Genomic DNA, 20,034 nt, shown 5'->3' on the forward strand with positions numbered 1-20,034 from the left:
ATACATGGGTCTGAAGGAGCTGTTGTTTAAAACAGTTTGACCTTAATTTGTGTTTTATGTCCTGATTTGGCACAGTTTATCTGTACTGAAAGTAATGGTATAGTTTGATAACTTGTGGTTTCTGTTTCATTTCTCACATTTATGTGTAAATCTGTAGTCTTTATTAGCATGCCCTTACTAATAAACATGTAGAGAGATACAATATATAATCAGAAGGGGAATGTAAGTGTTTTCTTGTATGCTTCATAAACTATCTCCTAGAGCAAGTATGTCAGAATTGCAGCCCACGGGCCGCATGCCTTGTTTATTGGGCCCATGTTCGCCTTTGAGTTTGACATGCTTAAGCCTTTGCTTCCATTCGGTAGGACGTTTCATCAAATTTTCTAAAATTGTCAGGTATTTTGAACAACAAATACTTCCCAGAAATGGCTAAGTGTACATATTGTAGTGCCAGTGTTTCTATTAATTTTGTGTGGTGCTTTCTTTAGTTGACAAAAGCATTTTTCATATTCTCATTTGTTATCCCTTAAAGATATTCCCAGATAGTCTTTCACATTTTAAATAAAATTGCTTTTATATAGATGAGTTGTCAACAAAATCATAAAATTATTCAAATGAAAAGTATATTTAAAAGCCCTCTATATCCATTGAAGTTTTGTTCATATCTATAGTTTTTCCAAGTGACTACAGAGTGTTCAAAAGTTTAGGTATTAATCCTTATAATGTATATGTGGTGTGTGTGTGTGTGAGAGAGAGAGATATTTTTCCTCATTTCTTTTGGCCTTCAACAAATTTCCTATTTTCCATTATTTCAAAATAATTGCTGTAGATTTTTCACATGCCAATATATATATATTCAGTGCCACTTAATTGAATGCAGTTTATTTGCCACTTGCCTTTTTCACAATCCCATAGTTTGCCCCCTGTAAATTATGCCTGACTTTATGTTGGTTCATTATTACCTCATGAAAACAGAATTGAGGTTCATGCTGAACTTCCATACCATGGTATGTGACCACTGTCACTTTCCTGCGTGCTAACAGAGGAGGCTGGCATTCATTTGTTTATTTTCCTAATGCTTATTTGGTGCTTTACAAATATTATCTTCTTAACATCCATATAAGGAGAATATTATTATCCACATTTTTCATATGAGAAAACTGATCCACAGGGAGGTTAACTAGTCCAATTCTATTAAAATTTGGGTGCTTATGATGTGCTCTGATTTATGAAATTTTACTTTAAAAATTTACTGCAGAGCAGCACAGCATTCTAATTCTGGCTACCACTGGTCGTTCCTGTGAAAAGACTGATAATCTTGTGTATACAGTTGAACAAATAGCAAGTTCGTCTGCTTTTTCATTTTCATTTTTTCTTGACTTTTCTCTCCTTTTTCCTTCCTCAAATACTTTATTGAAATTCCATTTTTGAGTCTTTGCTTTTAGAATATTGTATATACACTACAGTGCCATTGAATGAGAATATAACCACAACACTGCCAGTCTGCTTGCTTGTATTTAGCTCTTCCTCCAGAAGACATAATATATCCCATGGATAGTAGAGCCCATGGAGAGAGGAATACTATGTATTTATGTTTATATACTTACAGTAATCCCCCCTATACATGAGGTATATGTTTCAAGACTCCCAGTGGATGACTGAAACTGTGGGTAGTACCAAACCATATATATACTCTGCTTGTTCCCTATGATAAAGTTTAATTTATAAATTAGGCACAGTAAGAGGTTAGCAATAATAACTAATAATAAAATAGAACCATTATTACTATATGTTGTAATAAAGGTTATGTGAATGTAGTCTTTCTCTCAAAACGTCTTGCTGTACTGTACTCACCTTTTCACTTAAAGGAAACCCTTTACAGCTTCTCTGTCATATGTCTGCGTTGCCAGCATCATTACTCTTCTGCTTTGGGGCCATTAGTAAGTAAAATAAGGACGACTTGAACACAAGCACTGTGATACCAAGACAGTCAATCTGATAACCAAAACGGCTGCTTAGTGAGGTAGCATATACGGCGCGGACAACACTGGACAGAGGGATGATTCATGCCCTTGGCGGGATGGAGTAGGGCAGCACAAGGTTTCATCACACTACTCGGAACAGCGAGCAATTTAAAACGTATGAATTGTTTATTTCTGGAATTTTCCATTTAATATTTTTTGGGCTGAGGTTGACTGCGGATAACAAACCACCAAAGGTGAAACCATGGATAAGGGGGATGGCTGTATTTGTGTGTGTGTGTGTGTGTGTGTGTGTGTGTGTGTGTGTGTGTGTAAAGTTTCTTACTTTAGTACCTCACTCTTTAGGCAATACATGTTTCCACAACACTTTGGGAATAAAATTAATTTTTGTCAATTGAATCAGTTTTAAGAACCTTCAAACAGGAGGTCCTACTTTAATTACTTTTTATGAGCAAATTATTACTCAAGTTTTTAACTTAAGTAAACTGTTTCCCCCAAATAGGGTTTGACACACAAATTAAAGTTAAGAAAAAAAAAGGTGTTCTGGTTTTTTTTTGTTAGTCTTTTTAATAGGTATGAGAGAGAGAGAGAGATTTAAAATTATAGACAAAACAAAACAAAACAAAACCCCACACTTTAGAATTATTTACCTTTTTGCTTTCCTTTCCATTGTCCCTGGGAATGCAACTTAATGAATAAGAAACAATAATATAAGAAGGTACATTGCTCTTTCTCACCCCCACACTCCCACACATCAGGATGAGTAGAAAAATAATGGTTAGATAGTAACAGAAATGAGAATTATTAACTAGGAGTGATTCTTATCCTAGAGGCAGAAGAGCACAATGGTTTTAAGGCTCTGAATTGCCTGGGTGACTCCTGTCTCGGATACTTTTTGTGTGGTATCTTTGAGCCTCAGTTTTCTCATTTGTAAGATGGGATAATAATAGTATTTATTTCCATAGGCTTTTGTGAGGAGGAAATGAGATAAAACATGTAAAGTGCTTAAATCAGTACTGGGCACACAGCCAGTATCGATCAGTTCTATTATTTAATTCCAAGAATTTTTGACAGCCTGTTGTTGATTTCATAAGAGGAGAAAGGTTCTGGGATATGTTGAAGTGGATAGGGCATGCTAAGTAAAGCTCAAAAGAAGACCTTAATGAGGTTCAGATGAGCAAGGCTGTGAATGAAAATGCTTTGTGAGATGTGAAGTACTCTTTATAAATAACAAGTAATATGAGGAAATTAGATTAGTATGCTGGAAAGTGAATATTTACAGATCTAGCTCCAATAGATAATGGTACTATTTCCCTCCAGATCCTCAAAATTGAATACCAAGGGAAAGATTTAAAGCCACACACAAAAAAGTTTTAAAAAGAAAGTTGGACTCTCTTGCAGTAGAATATTAATCTATACATGATCGGTCCTTAATGTTAATAGTATTTTACAAATTAAGTCTTATCTATTTATAGCCTATAGCCTATCTGTCCTTTGTAGAATTTCTTATTGGGTCCTTACCAATTTCTTGAGGAAGTGGGCCCTCGGCACATATGCAAGTCTCTGTGCCCTGGCCTTCTTTTTCTGGAAGCCTTTGATCTCTCCGTTTTTGTGCTCCCGTAGTTCTAAGCACACAGCTCTGTCATTGCATTTCCTGCATTATGTAGTAATTAGCTATAAACTGGACAGCTGGCTTCTTGTGGACAGAGTCCGTGCGTCACTTAACTTTTTAATCTTTAATGGCCTGGCATATTAAAGTTCCCCCAAAATATATGAGGCATAAATGAAGAAAGAGTAAAAACAGCCTTTGGCACACTTGGCAAAATTTTGTTAGCACCAAGACTTGAAAGTATTAAAGAAAGATGTTCTAAAAAATACTCTGTGCTACAGACGTTTTTTAAATTATGATTGAACTTCCCATAATCTAAATTATTACATTTTACTTTATTGTATGATCTGTAGAGTACCTTAATGTAGCATTACCAGAATGACACAGGCTTCATTTTTAAGTAAAAATTTTTAACCTCCCAAATACCAAATGTTTTAATAAAATGCAGATGCTTTGCATTTTATTTTTCTTAATATTCTTTTTTAAAAATTGATTTCAGAGAGAGGAAGGGAAAGAAAGGGAGACAGAATTAGAAACATCAATGCTGAGAGAAAATTATCCAAGGGCTGCCTCCTGCATGCCCCTGACTGGGGTTGAGCCCTCAACCTGAGCATGTACCCTGACCAGGAATCGAATCATGACCTCTCCTGGTTCATGGGTTGATGCTCAACCACTGAGCCACACCGGCCAGGTGCTTTGCATTTTAGATATTTTAACATCTAAAAGAAAAAAGCGATAACATTTTAAATGGAAAATTGGGTTAAGGATTTATAAACATATAAAGTTCTTTTCTTCCTGGAATGCTTATATAACAAATAATTTGTGTCTTCTTCAAGAACACCTGATTTGTTTTAAGAACTGAATTTAAAGTTTTCCTCATCTGTAAAGTAGAGGTTGTAATTACCTACCTCATAGGAGAGTTGTAAAGGTTAAATAAGGTAATCCAAGCAAAGTACTCCGCCCAGGGTCTGGCACATGTTAATCATCCGTCATATGGTAGCTGTGACTTGTTATATGACTATGAGACGTGTTATGAAAAGCAATGGAGACATCCATTTTCCTCTCCCCCAGAGACAGATTGGTAGCTAATCTTATAAACCAACTTTGTTTTATGTCAGAGATGGGTTGGGCAAAGGGGGTTAAGGAGTAAGCCTGTTTAAATTTAAAAATAATAAAACTTTAGAAATGGTTAAGACACTTTGGGCTTTTGACTGTATGATTCTATTACATTTGTTAGGTTACTTAATTTATTGGTCTCATTTGGAATCAGAATTGTACAATAAATCTGAGATGCAGGGTTTTTTGTTTGTTTTCCCTTCTCCTCTGAGGATAAAAAAAAGGTTCAGAAACAAACAAACAAAAATACTGTGCTCCTCTCCTGCTGGTCCCAGTCCATCAACGTGGAGTGAATTTTGTTTTTGGTACTCACCAGGTTCCCTGCCTTCACATAGACACACGTACACATTTGTGACCGCTTCAGTGGTGGCCAGGGAGGGACTGTGAAGAACTAAAGTCCATAGCTGTTAATCTGTGTGTCCTCTGGGCACGGCATTGTCTGTTGGTTTCTCAAAGGGGGAAGAGCCCTAGACAGCTGCTAGTCCAAATCGGCACAGTGTTGTTGCTGTATCGCGTTCATTGCTGGAGGACTACTTGCCTAAAAGCAGCTGTGTTTTGCTGCTCAGTTTTTAAATACAAGGATCATAGAGGATAACAGGGGGCCTCAGCAGACACATCACAGTCCCATCAGATTCTGGTGAATCTGTGAATTTTGCTGTGTATCTGTCTCCTCACCTAACCATTCAAGTCAAACCACAATGGAAATGAACAGGGTTAGGGCAGAGTTTGGTGTTTATGCATATAGGTGTCTTTTATGGTCTAGTAATGCTTCTAGGTAGATGCTGGAGCACATCATTCTTAAAATGTGTCATGGTTATAAATGGGATGGGTTGGGTCTCTGAAGGACTGTAAGACAAGACTCTCTGGGATTTAAAAAAACTCATCAGAAACAGTGGGTGACATGAGAAGATGGTGCTTGTGGGTAATATGGCCAATAACTGCTTGTAACTCTCAGAGGAGCATTGAAGACACTCACAGAAACGTAAATGACACATGTGACAATGGATGGCATTAGTTATTTGACTGATTAACTCATTAGGGTTGTCTTTCGAGCTTTACTGCTCCCTGGGTTAGGTGTAGTTAGTGGCTGGATCTTTTAGTGGCTCCTGAATGGAACAGTTGAAGTCAAGACTTTGCCATCCTTGAGTCATAGTTCAAGAAAGTTCTTAGGTGTTATGTCCTTTACCTAAAGTAGACAGGTGATGTGCAGGTGATGTGATAGTTCCTGCTAAAACCTTAGAAAAGCACTTTAAAGAAATAATAGCTTTATCCTATATAATAAAAGGGTAATATGCAAATCGACCAAATGGCAGAATGACCAGTCGCTATGACGTGCACTGACCACCAGGGGGCAGACACTCAACGCAGGAGCTGCCCCCTGGTGGTCAGTGCGCTCCCACAGGGGGAGTGCTGCTCAACCACAAGCCAGGCTTATGGCTGGCAAGCGCAGCAGCAGTGACGGGAGCCTCTCTTGCCTCTGCGGGAGCGCTAAGGAGCAGGCCTAAGCTGTCAGTCGGACATCCCCGAGGGCTCCCAAACTGCCAAAGGGTGCAGGCCTGGCTGAGGGAACCCTGCCTCCCCACCTCCCCCAGTGCATGAATGTCATGCACCAGGCCTCTAGTTGAGATATTCACATACCAAGATGTGAATTATGCACTGTATTCTTTAGATGGGATCACCCTTTTATTTTTATTTTTATTTTTTTAAAATATATTTTATTGATTTTTTTACAGAGAAGAAGGGAGAGGGATAGAGAGTTAGAAACATCAATGAGAGAGAAACATCGATCAGCTGCCTCCTGCACACCCCCTACTGGGGATGTGCCCGCAACCAAGGTACATGCCCTTGACCAGAATTGAACCTGGGACCCTTGAGTCTGCAGGCTGACGCTCTAGCCACTGAGCCAAACCGGTTTGGGCAGGATCACCCTTTTAAAGTATACAGTGCGGTAGCTTTTAGTGTATTTACAAATTTATGTTCAATCATCACTATCTAATTCTAGAACATTTTCATTGTCCTGAAAGAAACCTCATGCCTGTTAGCAGTCAACCTCCATTTTCCTCCTGATTTCCCCAGCCCTAGACAATGACCAATCTACTTTCTGTCTCTATGGATAAGTTGCCTATTCTGGACATTTATATATATAAAAGCCAAGCAACTGGAACGCCAGAATGACCAGAATGACCAGAACGACCGGAATGACCGGTCGCTATGATGGGCACTGTAGCCGGCCAACCGGCCAGATTGGAGGGCGGCCCCTCCCCCTGGCTGGCCCTGGCCGAAACAGGGACGGGGCCAGCCAGCCAACTGCCCACGGCCCCTCCCCCTTGGCGGGCCTACCCCCAGTCGCCCCTCCTCCCCGCCCGATTGGGTACAGGACTGGCTGGCCAACCTCCCGCATCCCCTCCCCTCTGCCAGCCCGGCTCTATTGGCCCTCATTGGGGTGTGCTGGCCAGACCCCACCCATGCACGAATTTGTGCACTGGGCTTCTAGTTTCACATAATTGGAATTATACATGAGATTCTTTGTGACTGGCTTATTTCACTTATAGTGTTTTCAAGGTACATTCATGTCACAGCACATATTAGTACTTCATTTCATTTTATTGCTGAATAATATTCTACTATATGGATGTACCACAATTTGTTTACCCATTCACCAGTTCATTGGCATTTGGGTAGGTTCTCATTTTTGGAAATAATGAATAAAGTTGTTTTGTAAAGCTGTTATAAACATTTGTGTACAGGTTTTTGTATGGACGTGTTTTGTTTTGCTTTTCCTTTTTCTATTTTTTTTCTTGTTTTTTTTAAAATTTACAAACCATTGTGTCGAGGGCTGACTTTCAATAGATCGCAGTGAGGTAGCTGCTGGACGTGTGTTTTTATATTTCTTAGGTAAATACTTAGGAGTGGGGTTGCTACATTGTAACAGTGTATGTTTAACTTTATAAGTAACTCCCAAATTGTTTTGTTTTGTTTTGAAATAGCTATACCATTTTGCATTTCCGCCAACAATTTATGAGATTTCTGGTTGTTCCTTGTTCTAGTCAGCATTTGGAATTGTCAGGGGTTTTCTGTGGTGTTGTTGTTTTTAGTAATTCTAATAGGTGTGCAGTTCTTTGCTAGTTTCAAGTGAAAATCTTGCAATATGAAACCATCAGAAGGAAAATTTAAATGTAAAGTAGACATTTATTTACTGAATACCTATTATGTGCCAGGCCCTCTGCCAAATGATGGGAATATGGAAGAAATAAGACACATCTCTGCTCTCATAGAAGTGAGTTTATTGAGGATGACAGGGATATAAAGAAGAAATTATAATAGGTTGAATCATTGCTATAACTGGAGATAAAATATTGGGGTGGGGAAGGGAGAGTCCAACTATACCTAGAAGTGGTCAGCTTTGTGGAAGGATTTTGACATTTATGATCAGTTAAAAAAGAAAACAGTATGAGGAGCTGCATGTACCTTTGCATAATGTTCCAGGATAGGTTTTGGTTGCAAAGGTCAAGCTTCCCTTACATTATCTTGTCTAATAAATCAATGCCTCATAAGCTGCTTGGAATAATATGCTGCCTAACAACCTTGTGATTTGGAGCAACACCAGGTAGTCTCATGCATAGTAACCAGGGAAAGGGCAACTTTAATTTTTGTAGTTTCTTTTAAAAATATATTTTTATTGATTTCAGAGAGGAAGGGAGAGGGAGAGGGAGATAGAAACATCAGTGATGAGAGAGAACCACCAATGGGCTGTCTCCTGCACACCCCACACTGGAGATCGAGCCTGCAACCCAGGCATATGCTCTGACCGGGAATTGAACCGTGACCTCTTGGTTCATAGGTCGACACTCAACCACTGAGCCATGCTGGCTGGGCTTGTGAAGTTTCTTGAAGCCTACTCTTCTGTATCCTTCTTCCTTCCTAGGTCTGTCTCAAACCTCCATCTCACTTTCTGTCTTTTACCTGGCACACTGCTAAACTGTATAATCCCTCCTTTTTTAAGTGCATCTGTACTTAGCTCGGAATTGTTTACCACAGCCAGAAGTTGTAGCAACAGGCTTTGGACTGTTTGTCCAGTTGACCCCTTCAGCATTCACCTGGCCAGATTTGGCCTCAGTAATGTAGGTCATTTCGGGTGAATACATGATTCCAAGGGCCATCTTTCCCTGTGTCTGATGAACTGGGCCTCTTATCTGACCTGCATGGCAAACCAATGAGAAGAGCTGTGACGGAAGATTGGGGATGGTAGGGAACAAGAAGAGACTAGGTGAACATTGCTGGGTGGTGCTTCAGGCTGAGGTTCACAACATAGGTTTTCCTTTATTTGGAAAAGGTTTTAATCTTAGGGCAATTGTATGTCAAGCTGTTCAGTACTATAGGAAAGTTCAGTTTGATATAGGAACCTCATGCTTTTGATAGGTTCTGACAAATAACAGCAGTGATTGGTTTAGAGAACATTAAGTAAATGTCCTATCGGTTCCTGTGGTACTTTTAAGCAGATTCTGTGCTTGAAATCACTACATGTTGAGCTTTTGGATGTGTGCAGCCTTTTTGGTTTTTACACAGGCTGGCAAGTTTCATATATCCTTATGTTTCAGTATTAGTGGTGTCCTTCATAGAAAGCAGGGGTCAGGAAACCATTGTGCCAACGTAGACCAAGCATGGAAGAAATGCAGTTAAAGGGCCAGAGCAGAAATGTTGAGAAAATTGGGGGATGGGAAAGATATCTCAAAATCAGAAAATGTTTGCCTTGGCCAGAGTGGCTCTGTTGGTTGGAAAATCACCCCATACACCAAATGGTTGCAGGTTGTGGGCTCGGTTCCTGGTCAAGGCATGTACCGGAGGCAAATGATCGATGTTTCTCTCTCACATCAATGTTTCTCTCCCTCTCTCTCTCTCTCTCTCTCTCTCTCTCTCTCTTTCTCTCTCAATGTAATCTAGTTAGAAAACAAGAGCAATAGTGTAGAAATTTAGAAATGGCTAGTTTTTTGGCTTCAAACTCATGTGTTGAATGCATTTAACTTTGAAATGTTTTATCAATACATACGTTAAAGCTATGTGATAAACAGAAAAACTTTCCTTCGAGAATTCCTTCTTTTGTTTTCTATATTATTTCACAACCCCATTGATCCTTTCCTAGCCCCTTCAAACATCTTTCCATCTTTTTCTTTTTTGTTAATCCTCACTGGAGGATATTTCCCCCATTGCTTCTCAGAGAGAGTGGAAAGGAGGAAAGGAGGGGGAGACAGAGAGGAAAGAGAGAGAAACATCGATGTGAGAGAGAGACAATGATTGGTTGCCTCCTGCACCCGCCCCGACTCATGCCGGGATCGAACCTGCAACCCAGGTACGTGCCCTGGACCAGGAATTGAACCCGAGACCCTTCAGTGCTGGGATCAACACTCTATCCATTGAGCCAAACCCGGCCAGGGCCACCTTTCGATTTTTCACCATGTTTGTGTCCCTTTCTTCCCAGCCACGCCCCCATTGTTCATTGCACACGTGGCAACTGATCAGGGCAGGAACATTGCCATGTTACTGGCGTGGACTGGACAGACGGGGTTCACATCCTGGTTTCTGACCAGCTTTGTGACTTGACAAACAGTTGAAGTCTGAGCAGTTACATAACCTTGTGCGCCTCAGTTTTCTCCTCTGTGAAATGGAGATAATGCCTACCCTGCAGGGTGTGGTAAGGTTTGAGATTATGGCTATAAAGCATTTAACCCAGTGCCTAGCAAAGAGTAGGCACCATGATTAATTATATCTTTTGGTTCCAGAGCTGCTTTTTTTTTTTTTTTTTTCCCCCAGATGCTCTTGACCCCTTGTATCTATCGGAGAGAAAATGTCTGGAGATAAGCCAGAAAGGGTAGAATGTGTTCTGGATTTCTCTGCTAAGGAAAGGGCAGGTGTGCAGGATAAGGCCGGTAGAGGCAGGCCCAGGCCTGGGCTGGAGGATAGATCAAGCTCCTTTTTGAGTTTAACTAGTTGTCAGTTCAACAAGGATTATTGACCAAGGGCCAGTAAGGGTGGCAGGGTGGGGTCAAAGAGGCCTCTTTCTGATTGTGCCAGGATTAGGTTGAAGGGGATGTTTATGAAAGGATTTAAGGTGAAGTAGGCGGGAGGCAGGCAGGGAGGCAGTACAATGAATGTCCTCAGAGCACAGTCTGGATTTGACTGGGTTTGAGCCCTGGCTCAGCTGCTTACTAGCCCTGTGACCTTGGGCCAGTTACTTAAATCTCTCCAAGATTTAATAGTTTAATTTATAAAATGGGGATAAAAGTGACCTAACTTGTAGAGTTGTAAGGTAATGCATTTAGCATACTTAGAACAGTGCCAGGCACATATTAAGTACTTGAATAATTTATTAATATGTTAAGTCAAGCTGGGGGAAGAAAGAAAGCAGGGCTAATGAGCTGTATAGTGGGGGTGGACTGCCTTTGTGTACAAGTAACTGATAACATCTGTCATTGGTTATATTCAGAGGAAAAGAGTCAATAATGGGATACATTATTTATAAATGTCCTAATACTTCCTGATGTGTTTGCGTGTTAAAAACAAATGAAAAAGATGTTTTCCTTATTTTTCCTATATTGGGAAACAAAATGTATGGAAAAAAGATTAAGAAGATTAGTTGCCACCCGCAACCTTTGTTGTGGAAGGGTAAATTGTGGTTAGTTTGTTCTAGTCATAATTTCTGTGGAATTTCACTGCAGAATTTTTAGTTTTTCTATCCTTTCCCTGCTTCTTTCAGGCTTCCTGGTTAATCAGTTATTTCAGCCATGTTTACTACTTGTAAAACAAAAAGGATACAGCAAATAGAAATTGATGAGGCATAGCTAGAATTAATTTTAGTGAGAAATTAAGCCTCTCAGCACTGAAGTTTGTTCAGTTAAAGAAGCCCGGGCACATTCTGTCACGCATTTCACACGTCACACTGCGGAGCACGAGTGGGCCTTGCTAGGCTAGCATCTGTGCACCTCTAGTCTTTTAATCTGCGCCCCAGTACCATGACCTGGCATCACAGAAGTCTCTATGTATTCTCCCTAATATTCCAGTAGCCATCACTGTACAGATGCTTTGCAGTACATTCTGTCTTTAGCACTGAAGACAGCTATAAAGAGAGAATTATTATCACCCCTATTTTATGGATGAAGATAATCAAGCCTTAAAAATTTGTGCAGAGTGACATACCAGCATGTGGCAGAGCCAGAATTTGAAAATCAGATGTCGGATTTCAGTGTTTGGGCTTTTAAAAACCAGACCACCCATTGTTTCTCTAATTCACAATCCACTGAAAGACTGCAAAGCTGACTTTTGGCAAAGCAGCCAGGCTTGTTTATTTGCTGACGCTGTCCTTCTAGTCCCCTCCCTTATTTAACTGCCCCATTTTACAAATCAGATTCACGAGTGTTAAAGGCTTAGTTAACTTGAAGAATCATCCAGTCTAGTGGCTCTCAAATCTATGCAATCACCCTGGACATTTATTTATTTTAATTATGATTAAGTGGGTTTTAGCTGGGGACCAGGAACCTACGTTTAAACTGTTTTACATGTGATTTTGACATTCTGACCGGTTTGGGAACCACTTCAGGTATACGAACCCTCTCCAAACATCCCCTCCAGTTTTCCTGACAGGTAGTCACCTAACATCTGATATTATCTTCTGACAGGAACTCACTACCATCTTAACAGGAAGATCATTTCATCAGTGATTAGATGCAACGCTGTGTTTCTAAAGAGTTTTCATGTAATATCCCAAATGGATTGGATTAATTTCGTGGACAGATTTTTATACTCTTTGGTATTGGCGTTGAGGTCAGATCCAGACTTGCATCATCTCTGAACCTCATCTCCCTCTGTAAAATGAGTATGTTATCTACCTTGAAGATTATACCAAGAATTAAATGAAAAAAAAAAAAAAAAAGAAACTGTCCTGGCTGGAAAGATTCTTGGATGCTTTAAAACAGCCATTTCTTATAGTCCCTTCACTTTAGCAGCCTCTCTTCAAACAGTCTGGTGGGAGGTGTGGATGGGTATGATAGAAGGCTCCTAGACATTTATTATGGGATCATCAGTGCCATAAATAGGTTGTCGTTTGCCTCTTCATCAGCACACTTTTTTTTTTTTTTTTTTTTTTTTAACCTCTGGCTTTTTCTTTGGGCAAAGAATATGATACCTCTTATGGAGAAAGATAAGCCTGCATTTCTGGAAGTTCAGCTTTATTCCTTAAGTAATTCAAGTTTCCACTGATAACTTGAACCCAGAGCAAAACAAATGATCTCCAGGAAGACCTGAAAGGTAAAGGAAAGGACCTTCTTAAATTATATAGAGACCAAAATGGAGAACCAAAGAAAATATTCCATGTCTCTTTCTTATCCAACAATAGGAACAGATAACTGATGAGTGTTAAAAGAAAAAAATGGCTGGGGGTGGGGGAACGCATCAGGAAACTAAGAAATATTGACTACTTGCTCTCTGGCACACACAATGTGCCTAAAATAAATACTAAGTAATTTCAACCTAATTCTAACAGGATCCCATTTTACTAGTGAGAATACTGCGGCCATTGAGAATGACTAAGACAAGCCTTACATCTGGTCACATGACAGGTCCATATTCAAGACACCTAGGACTTTATAGAATGGGAGTTTAAAAAATAATTACAATACACACATACACAAATATGTGCTGTTTAAGAAACAGATGTGACTTAGTTTCCGTTGCACTGCATACATTCCTCTGTCAAAGCACCTGTCATACTCTTATTTTAATTGGTTATGTCCCTCTCTGCTAGTTACTTGGAAACAGGGACTAGGCCAGTGGTCGGCAAACTCATTAGTCAACAGAGCCAAATATCAACAGTACAACGATTGAAATTTCTTTTGAGAGCCAAATTTTTTAAACTTAAACTATATAGGTAGGTACATTGTTATGAACTTAATTAGGGTACTCCTAAGCTGGCCTTTGCTAAAAACTTCCTCAATCTGATTGAGGTACGTTTGCTGAGGTCGACCCCTTCCAACTCTCCCATCCACACTCGTCTTGTATACTTGTTTCGTAAATCTCCTTTCCGAAAACTGACTTCTGTGCATGGGCCACGAAGTTTCAATCACACTGTACGTGCGCTCCCGCACGTGGTATTTTGTGGAAGAACCACACTCAAGGGGCCAAAGAGCTGCATGTGGCTCGCGAGCCGCAGTTTGTCAACCACTGGACTAGGCTAAAGCATTTACTGCTGAACTGCCAGGGCCTAGTAGGGCAGTGGCCCTCAACTTGCGCATTAAAGGTTTGTAAAGTCTGTGTCCCCCACCCCTACTCCTCATCTATGAGTTGTTGTTGTTCTTTTAAAGGATAGGGTTGCAGAGATATTAGAAATAATGTAGCTCAATCCTCTCATTTGTATAAAGGGAGGAATTTCAGGCACAGACTGGAGCAGTGGATCATAATGTTCCCCAAAGCCCCAATTGTTTAGCGTTGTTCTAGCACTCTTGCCTCCTGGTTCTTAGTTCAGGGCTCTTCCTAGGACCTGCATGCGTTCATGCTGCATTCATTTATCCAGTAATCCTCTGAGTTCTTTATGTTCACTGCTGAAATGTCACCTCCCTTTTTGCTTCCCTGGATAAGTATACAGCTAGGCTGTATACCAGAGACCAGAAGAAAACAGCTTTCCAATAGTTTAAGACAAACCTGGAAAATGGTCATCGTAGCTGAGGTTTATACCTGTCGTATTATATCGTACTCATCATGTCATTCTGTTATTCATAGGAGAGGATAAGTGATCATTTGCAAGGCTGGATAAACTGTTCAAGATCCTGAGAATAATCTCTCATTGCTATGGTTTGTTTTGTGTGGTTATTGAGGTGTATGTTTATCTTGCTTTTCTTTAAAAAAAAAAAAGTATTTTTTTATTGATTTCAGAGAGGAAGGGAGAGGGAGAGAGAGACAGAAACATTAATGATGACAGAGAATCATTGATCAGCTGCCTCCTGCATGCCCCACACGAGGGATTGAATCTGCAACCCAGGTATGTGCCCTGGCTGGCAATTGAACCGTGACCTCCTGGATCATAGGTCAATGCTCAACCACTGAGCCACACCAGCCAGGCTGTCTTGCTTTTCTTAAACAAAAACCAACTAAATCTGTTCTTTAGTAATAAATTAGGCCATGGACTGCACTTCCTTTTAGACTCAGACTACTAAAAATAATTGGTAGGTGATGGTCTCCCATGGGCATGAGTGAAATGTGGCAGAACAATTATTTTTCTTCACTTCTTTTGCGTTAGCTTTCTATTTGCAAAATGTTTTTGAATCTAACAGGAAAACACTACCTTGGGTTAAATTTTTTTCGTGTGAATGCTCTTCAGAAGGTAATTTTAGTACTTTGGACATGCTGTAATTTTTATAACATATACCGAATGTATAGACCTTATCATATGGACTTTATCAGTAATAAATATGAAAGTTATGCAATAAAATTACATTGACGCTACAGTCACTTTTTGTGGAAAGTAATTTTATGCTTTTCAGGAAAGTAATTTTATACTGAGAGTTTTTTTTTTTGTTTTTTTTTTTAATATTTTATTGATTTTTTTACAGAGAGGAAGGGAGAGAGATAGATAGTTAGAAACATCGATCAGCTGCCTCCTGCACATCTCCCACTGGGGATGTGCCCGCAACCCAGGTACATGCCCTTGACCGGAATCGAACCTGGGACCTTTCAGTCCGCAGGCTGACGCTCTATCCACTGAGCCAAACCGGTTTCGGCTACTGAGAGTTTTTAATTATGGTCTTCCTCCAGAAAAAAAACAGCACCTCTGTTCATTTGAGTAGAATCTTCACTTAATGGTGGGTGCAGGGGGTGAAGGGCAGAGGGCAGAGCCAGTTCACATGACTCTTAACCTTTGAATTTACTTTTTTAGTTCACTTGAGAAAAAGTCAGCCTGAAGGAGTGGGACATGTACATAAAAGGCGATTAGGGGAAAAGGGTAATAACTTAATTAATTAATGGAAACTTGTTTAAACGTAATGTTGCCAAGTCATTATTCTTTTTTTAAAGTTCCAGCATTAATGTAAGTTTAGTGTCCTTCTGAAATAAGCCGTTATTCTTAATGCAAAGAATGACTGTGTGTTTATTGTTAGAACTATCTGGAACTTTGATTCACGTCATCAGTACATGGCAAGAAGCAAATGCTATGGTATTGATTTTTATGGAGTGATTTTATGTGTTGTCTTATTGTTCTGTGTTTTTATTTTTAGGACCGGAGTAGGCCCTATGACACTTTTAACTTGCACTCGTTGGAGAACTCCTTAATGGATATGATAAGGACTGATCATGAGCCTCTGAAAGGTAAACACTACCCTCCCAGTGGCCCACCAATGAGTTTCGCTGATATAATGTGGAGGAATCATTTTGCAGGTTAGGAATATTCATATGTCCATTCCTTGCTTGGTGTTTTAAACAAAAATCAGCTTTTTAATCATTGTGATTTTGTTTTGTTTTGTTTGTTTGTTTTTTGTTTGTTTTTGTTTGCTTCTGTAAAGCATTGTGGAATGTATTTAAAGTTGATTTTTTTAAAACCTGGGTTAGCTACCTATGATTTTCAAGGTTGATGGCTTTAATCATAATGTCTGGCAGAAGCATGTGCTGGGCAGCTGAAGTTGCAGTTACGGCATGAGACCAGAAGCCACATTTTCTGGGCTTTGCATTTGGAATCCACAGCCGAACCTGGATAATTCATTTAAGTCCAAGCATACTGCAAGGAAATAGGAGATTTAGTAAACTAGTCTCCAAAGACTACTTCAGAAAACTTCATACAAAAGGGTTTCATTTTATTAAAATATGATCAATTTCCTAGTACAGAGAGGTAACACCACACAGACTTGAGAGCAGCCAGCGAACCCTTTGCATTCTCTCAGGCTAAAACATTAAGGAAAATGTCTTAAAATGTGTCAACGTTTTGGCTTAAATATAAGGCAGAAAGTCCCAGCGTCAGCAATATTAGGATTTCCTACTTTTACAACCCATGTAAATTCAGGATAGAGGCTGATGTTACATTCATAATTACAGCTAGTTCTTTTTATGGGTTATAGGAATTTTTAGGGGCCCCAAGGTATTTTTGAATACTGTAATGGAAATTTTCTGTTGAAGTATCTACAGTGCTTGGGTTCAGCGCCTAATATCTGAACACTGTAAAGAGTTGGCCACAGGGATGTCCTCTGGATGGGGAGGAATTTGATCCCCTCTGGTTCTCTGCAGGCTCTTATAGAGGGTAGGAATGACTGTCAACACCTGATAGCCATTTCCTCCAGCCACACCAGGAATCCATTTCATCCTTTTCTTGTCACACTCATGATTTTCTGCTGCGGTCCTCAATTGCCAGTGAAAAGAGAGTAGTTAACAGACTATAAAGAAAAGAAAGGATTTTGAGAAAAGCTATATTTTAAAGCCGTCAGAAGTAGGAAAAAAATCTCTCATTGATTCATTGTTATATTTAGTCACTGTTACCATGTCTGTCTTCAGTTGAGAGATTAGGTACATGGCCATTTAAAGCATATTTCACTTAGAAGTGAGAATGATGTTAAAAAAGAAACCTGTGATATTCACAGACTTTTGTGTTTTTTAGTATCTTCAAAGGCTGCATTTGTCTGCCTTCTCTACCTCGAACAGCTAGAAGTCTCTCCTAACCTAAAATATTCAGGCCTTGTTCTTTATGCGTATTTGTTTTAGCTTAGTCTGTATTCTTTTCATTCAGCAATAAAATATAAAAGGATATTAGATTACAGCCTGTAAAATAATTTTTCAGAATTTTGTGGATATTGTTTAAGTGGGTGCTATTGTGCCCTGCCTTTTGAGCGTAGCATTGTTGAAGTGTGAGGAGGGTACCTCACTACGGTGTAATGTAAATACCTTATTCCAGTTGTGGTGGCCTTTTTAAATATTGCATGTCTAACTACCTGTGCGTAAATTTTTTCACTACACTTGCAAATGTGAGGTTTCACCTACAAAAGCCTTCTGCACTGTACTTATATGTCCTCAGAAATTGGAAGGCATTTAATATGTACTTTTTTACAGCCTCAATAGAGTTGCAACCTCTCAGTTCATCATACCACCCACATTGATTTCCTTATGAGGGGACCACTTCCCATGTTCAATTACAGCATCGCGTCAGCGTCCTCTGGTGAGGGTATTTGAGCTTCCTGCTTCCCTTTTCCAGCTGGGAGACTGTTAGGTCTGACTTACGGCATCATGTGTTTGAACCTTATTATTCCTAGTAACATAATTATGATGCTGGTATTCTAAAGGAAATATTTTAAGTAACGTTTGACTCTTAAAAAGGAGCAAATTATAATAATAAAAAGGTCATTAAAAAATAAAAGAAACATTGTGATGGCGTAACCTTTATTTTTTTATTTTTTTATTTTTTTAAATATATATTCTATTGATTTTCTACAGAGAGAAAGGGAGAGGGACAGAGAGCCAGAAACATAGATGAGTGAGAAACATCGATCAGCTGCCTCCTGCACACTCCCCACCGGGGATGTGCCCGCAACCAAGGCACACGCCCTTGACCGGAATCGAACCTGGGACCCTTGAGTCCGCAGGCCGACGCTCTCTCCACTGAGCCAAACCAGTTAGGGCATAACCTTTATTTTTCTATTTCCCACATGATAAACATTATCCATGTTTTTATCCGGTCTTTATAATTTATTGATAGGCCTTAACTTTGGACTCTTAGATTGTTCCCAGCTTTTTTCCTCCATTGTCGGTAATGCTGCCATGGATGAGTTCTTGCACGTAGTTTTTTCTCAAGGAAAATTCATATAGAGGGTCTCTGGGTCAAAAGATATAAACATCTAGTCAATTAAAAATCAAAATATGTAAGCATCTAGGTGAATTGCGCTTTTAAGAGAAAGGTGGTGGGCTCGGAGACCTACCCGGTGGCTTCTGGATGAGTCTATCTAGAAACACTTCCCTCCACTCCATTCTGTTTTCCCTCTTCTCTTTAGTATCCTCTTCTCCCACTTGAACATGGGAACACTATTTTGAGGATCTCAACACTCAAGTGATAGAGTCCTTGATTTTTTATATGCTTGCTTGTTTTGGTGTTTTCCTCCGAAGCTCAATTTTCTTTCGAAAATAATACATTCTTTCTCATTGTAAGGAATTCAAGTAGTACATAAAAAAACAAAAAGGAAAGTGGAAAAAATCACCTGAGACCTACTACCTAGAGATAACAAAAATTGTTTATTAACATTCTTTCAGACATTTTATATTCTCTATAGAGGAGATGAAATTCCAACTCGGCCTTTCTGACTTTGCAGTCACTCAAACCTGTGTTTGAATTCTGGCTCTGCCTCTAGTTAGCTATTGATCTAGATAAATTAGTTAGCCTCTTTAAAGTCTTAGTGTCCTCATTGTTAAAATAAAGCACCTACTTCACAGAATCAGATCAAGTTCCTGACACTAGAAACTGCTCAAATGGTATCTATAATTTTTTTTGCTGGCAGTGGTAATGGTATGCTAACAGCCTGGCCTGCGCAATAAATTAACCTTTATATTCCTACAGTGTTTCCTTCTAGCTAGGCTGCAGCTAAATGCTGAAAGCTTGCAAATGCAAGTTGCCAAAGTTTTGTATTTCCCATATGTAAATAATGATTGTCATGATCAAAAACCACCAAAAGGAGAAAGGAAAAGAATCCTCCTAAGTTATGTTGGCTTTCCAAAATTGCATATCTGAATGATGTAAAGAAAGTATAATAAAATAGGATATCACAGTCATGAAAAATAAAGTACCTCATATGTACTTAAAGTGAAGGTGGCGAAAATATGTTCACAGTGATATTTCATCTTAGAAATGTATTGAGTAAGAAATTCCTTTGTTCAACTGTTCTCTTGATTCAGCGGGAAGAAAGGGTTAGTGGGAGAAATGATGGAATAGGAAGTTCAGGAAGTACTAAGATTTCTGCTTTAGTAAAGAGCTTTCACAGTTTTCCAATTTTGTTTCTACGTAATACTAGGTCAGTGTTGAAAGTGTTCGTAGGAGATTTTAAAAGGCCCATCCTGCCCCCCCCCCCCCTCACCCCTCCAGTAGTAAAGTAGTAGAGAAAAAGTCAAATTGGTCTTTCTTCACAGCACTCAGGAATGTCTTCTGCAGTGTTGATCAGATCACAGAACCCTATTTAGATAAAACTTAGACTGAATTTTGGCTTCTTAAAAAGCTCAAATTACAGTTCTTGGTTATAACAGAGAAACATTTCATCATTATATTTGCCTCTTACCACATCTTACGTATGACTTTCCTTAATGTTCATTTGAGATGATGCCTCC

At 39.4% G+C, this 20,034-nt stretch overlaps 1 protein-coding gene across 8 annotated transcripts in view; it reads left to right on the forward strand.

The window, feature by feature from the left end:
- CPEB3 (cytoplasmic polyadenylation element binding protein 3) overlaps positions 1-20,034 on the forward strand; it is a 179,111-nt gene that overhangs the window by 56,508 nt on the left and 102,569 nt on the right. For 6 of the 8 annotated variants that reach the window (XM_070432705.1, XM_070432703.1, XM_070432707.1 and 3 more), the window contains one exon: positions 15,963-16,122. In XM_070432705.1, the coding sequence (XP_070288806.1) occupies positions 15,963-16,122 (160 nt within the window). The remainder of the gene's footprint in view (positions 1-15,962; positions 16,123-20,034) is intronic. The other 2 variants (XM_070432708.1, XM_070432709.1) reach the window with 1 other exon arrangement.

Source organism: Myotis yumanensis, unplaced genomic scaffold, assembly GCF_028538775.1.
Source record: "Myotis yumanensis isolate MYYU_CA2020_CCGP unplaced genomic scaffold, mMyoYum1.0.hap1 SCAF_13, whole genome shotgun sequence".
Classification (NCBI taxonomy): domain Eukaryota; kingdom Metazoa; phylum Chordata; class Mammalia; order Chiroptera; family Vespertilionidae; genus Myotis; species Myotis yumanensis.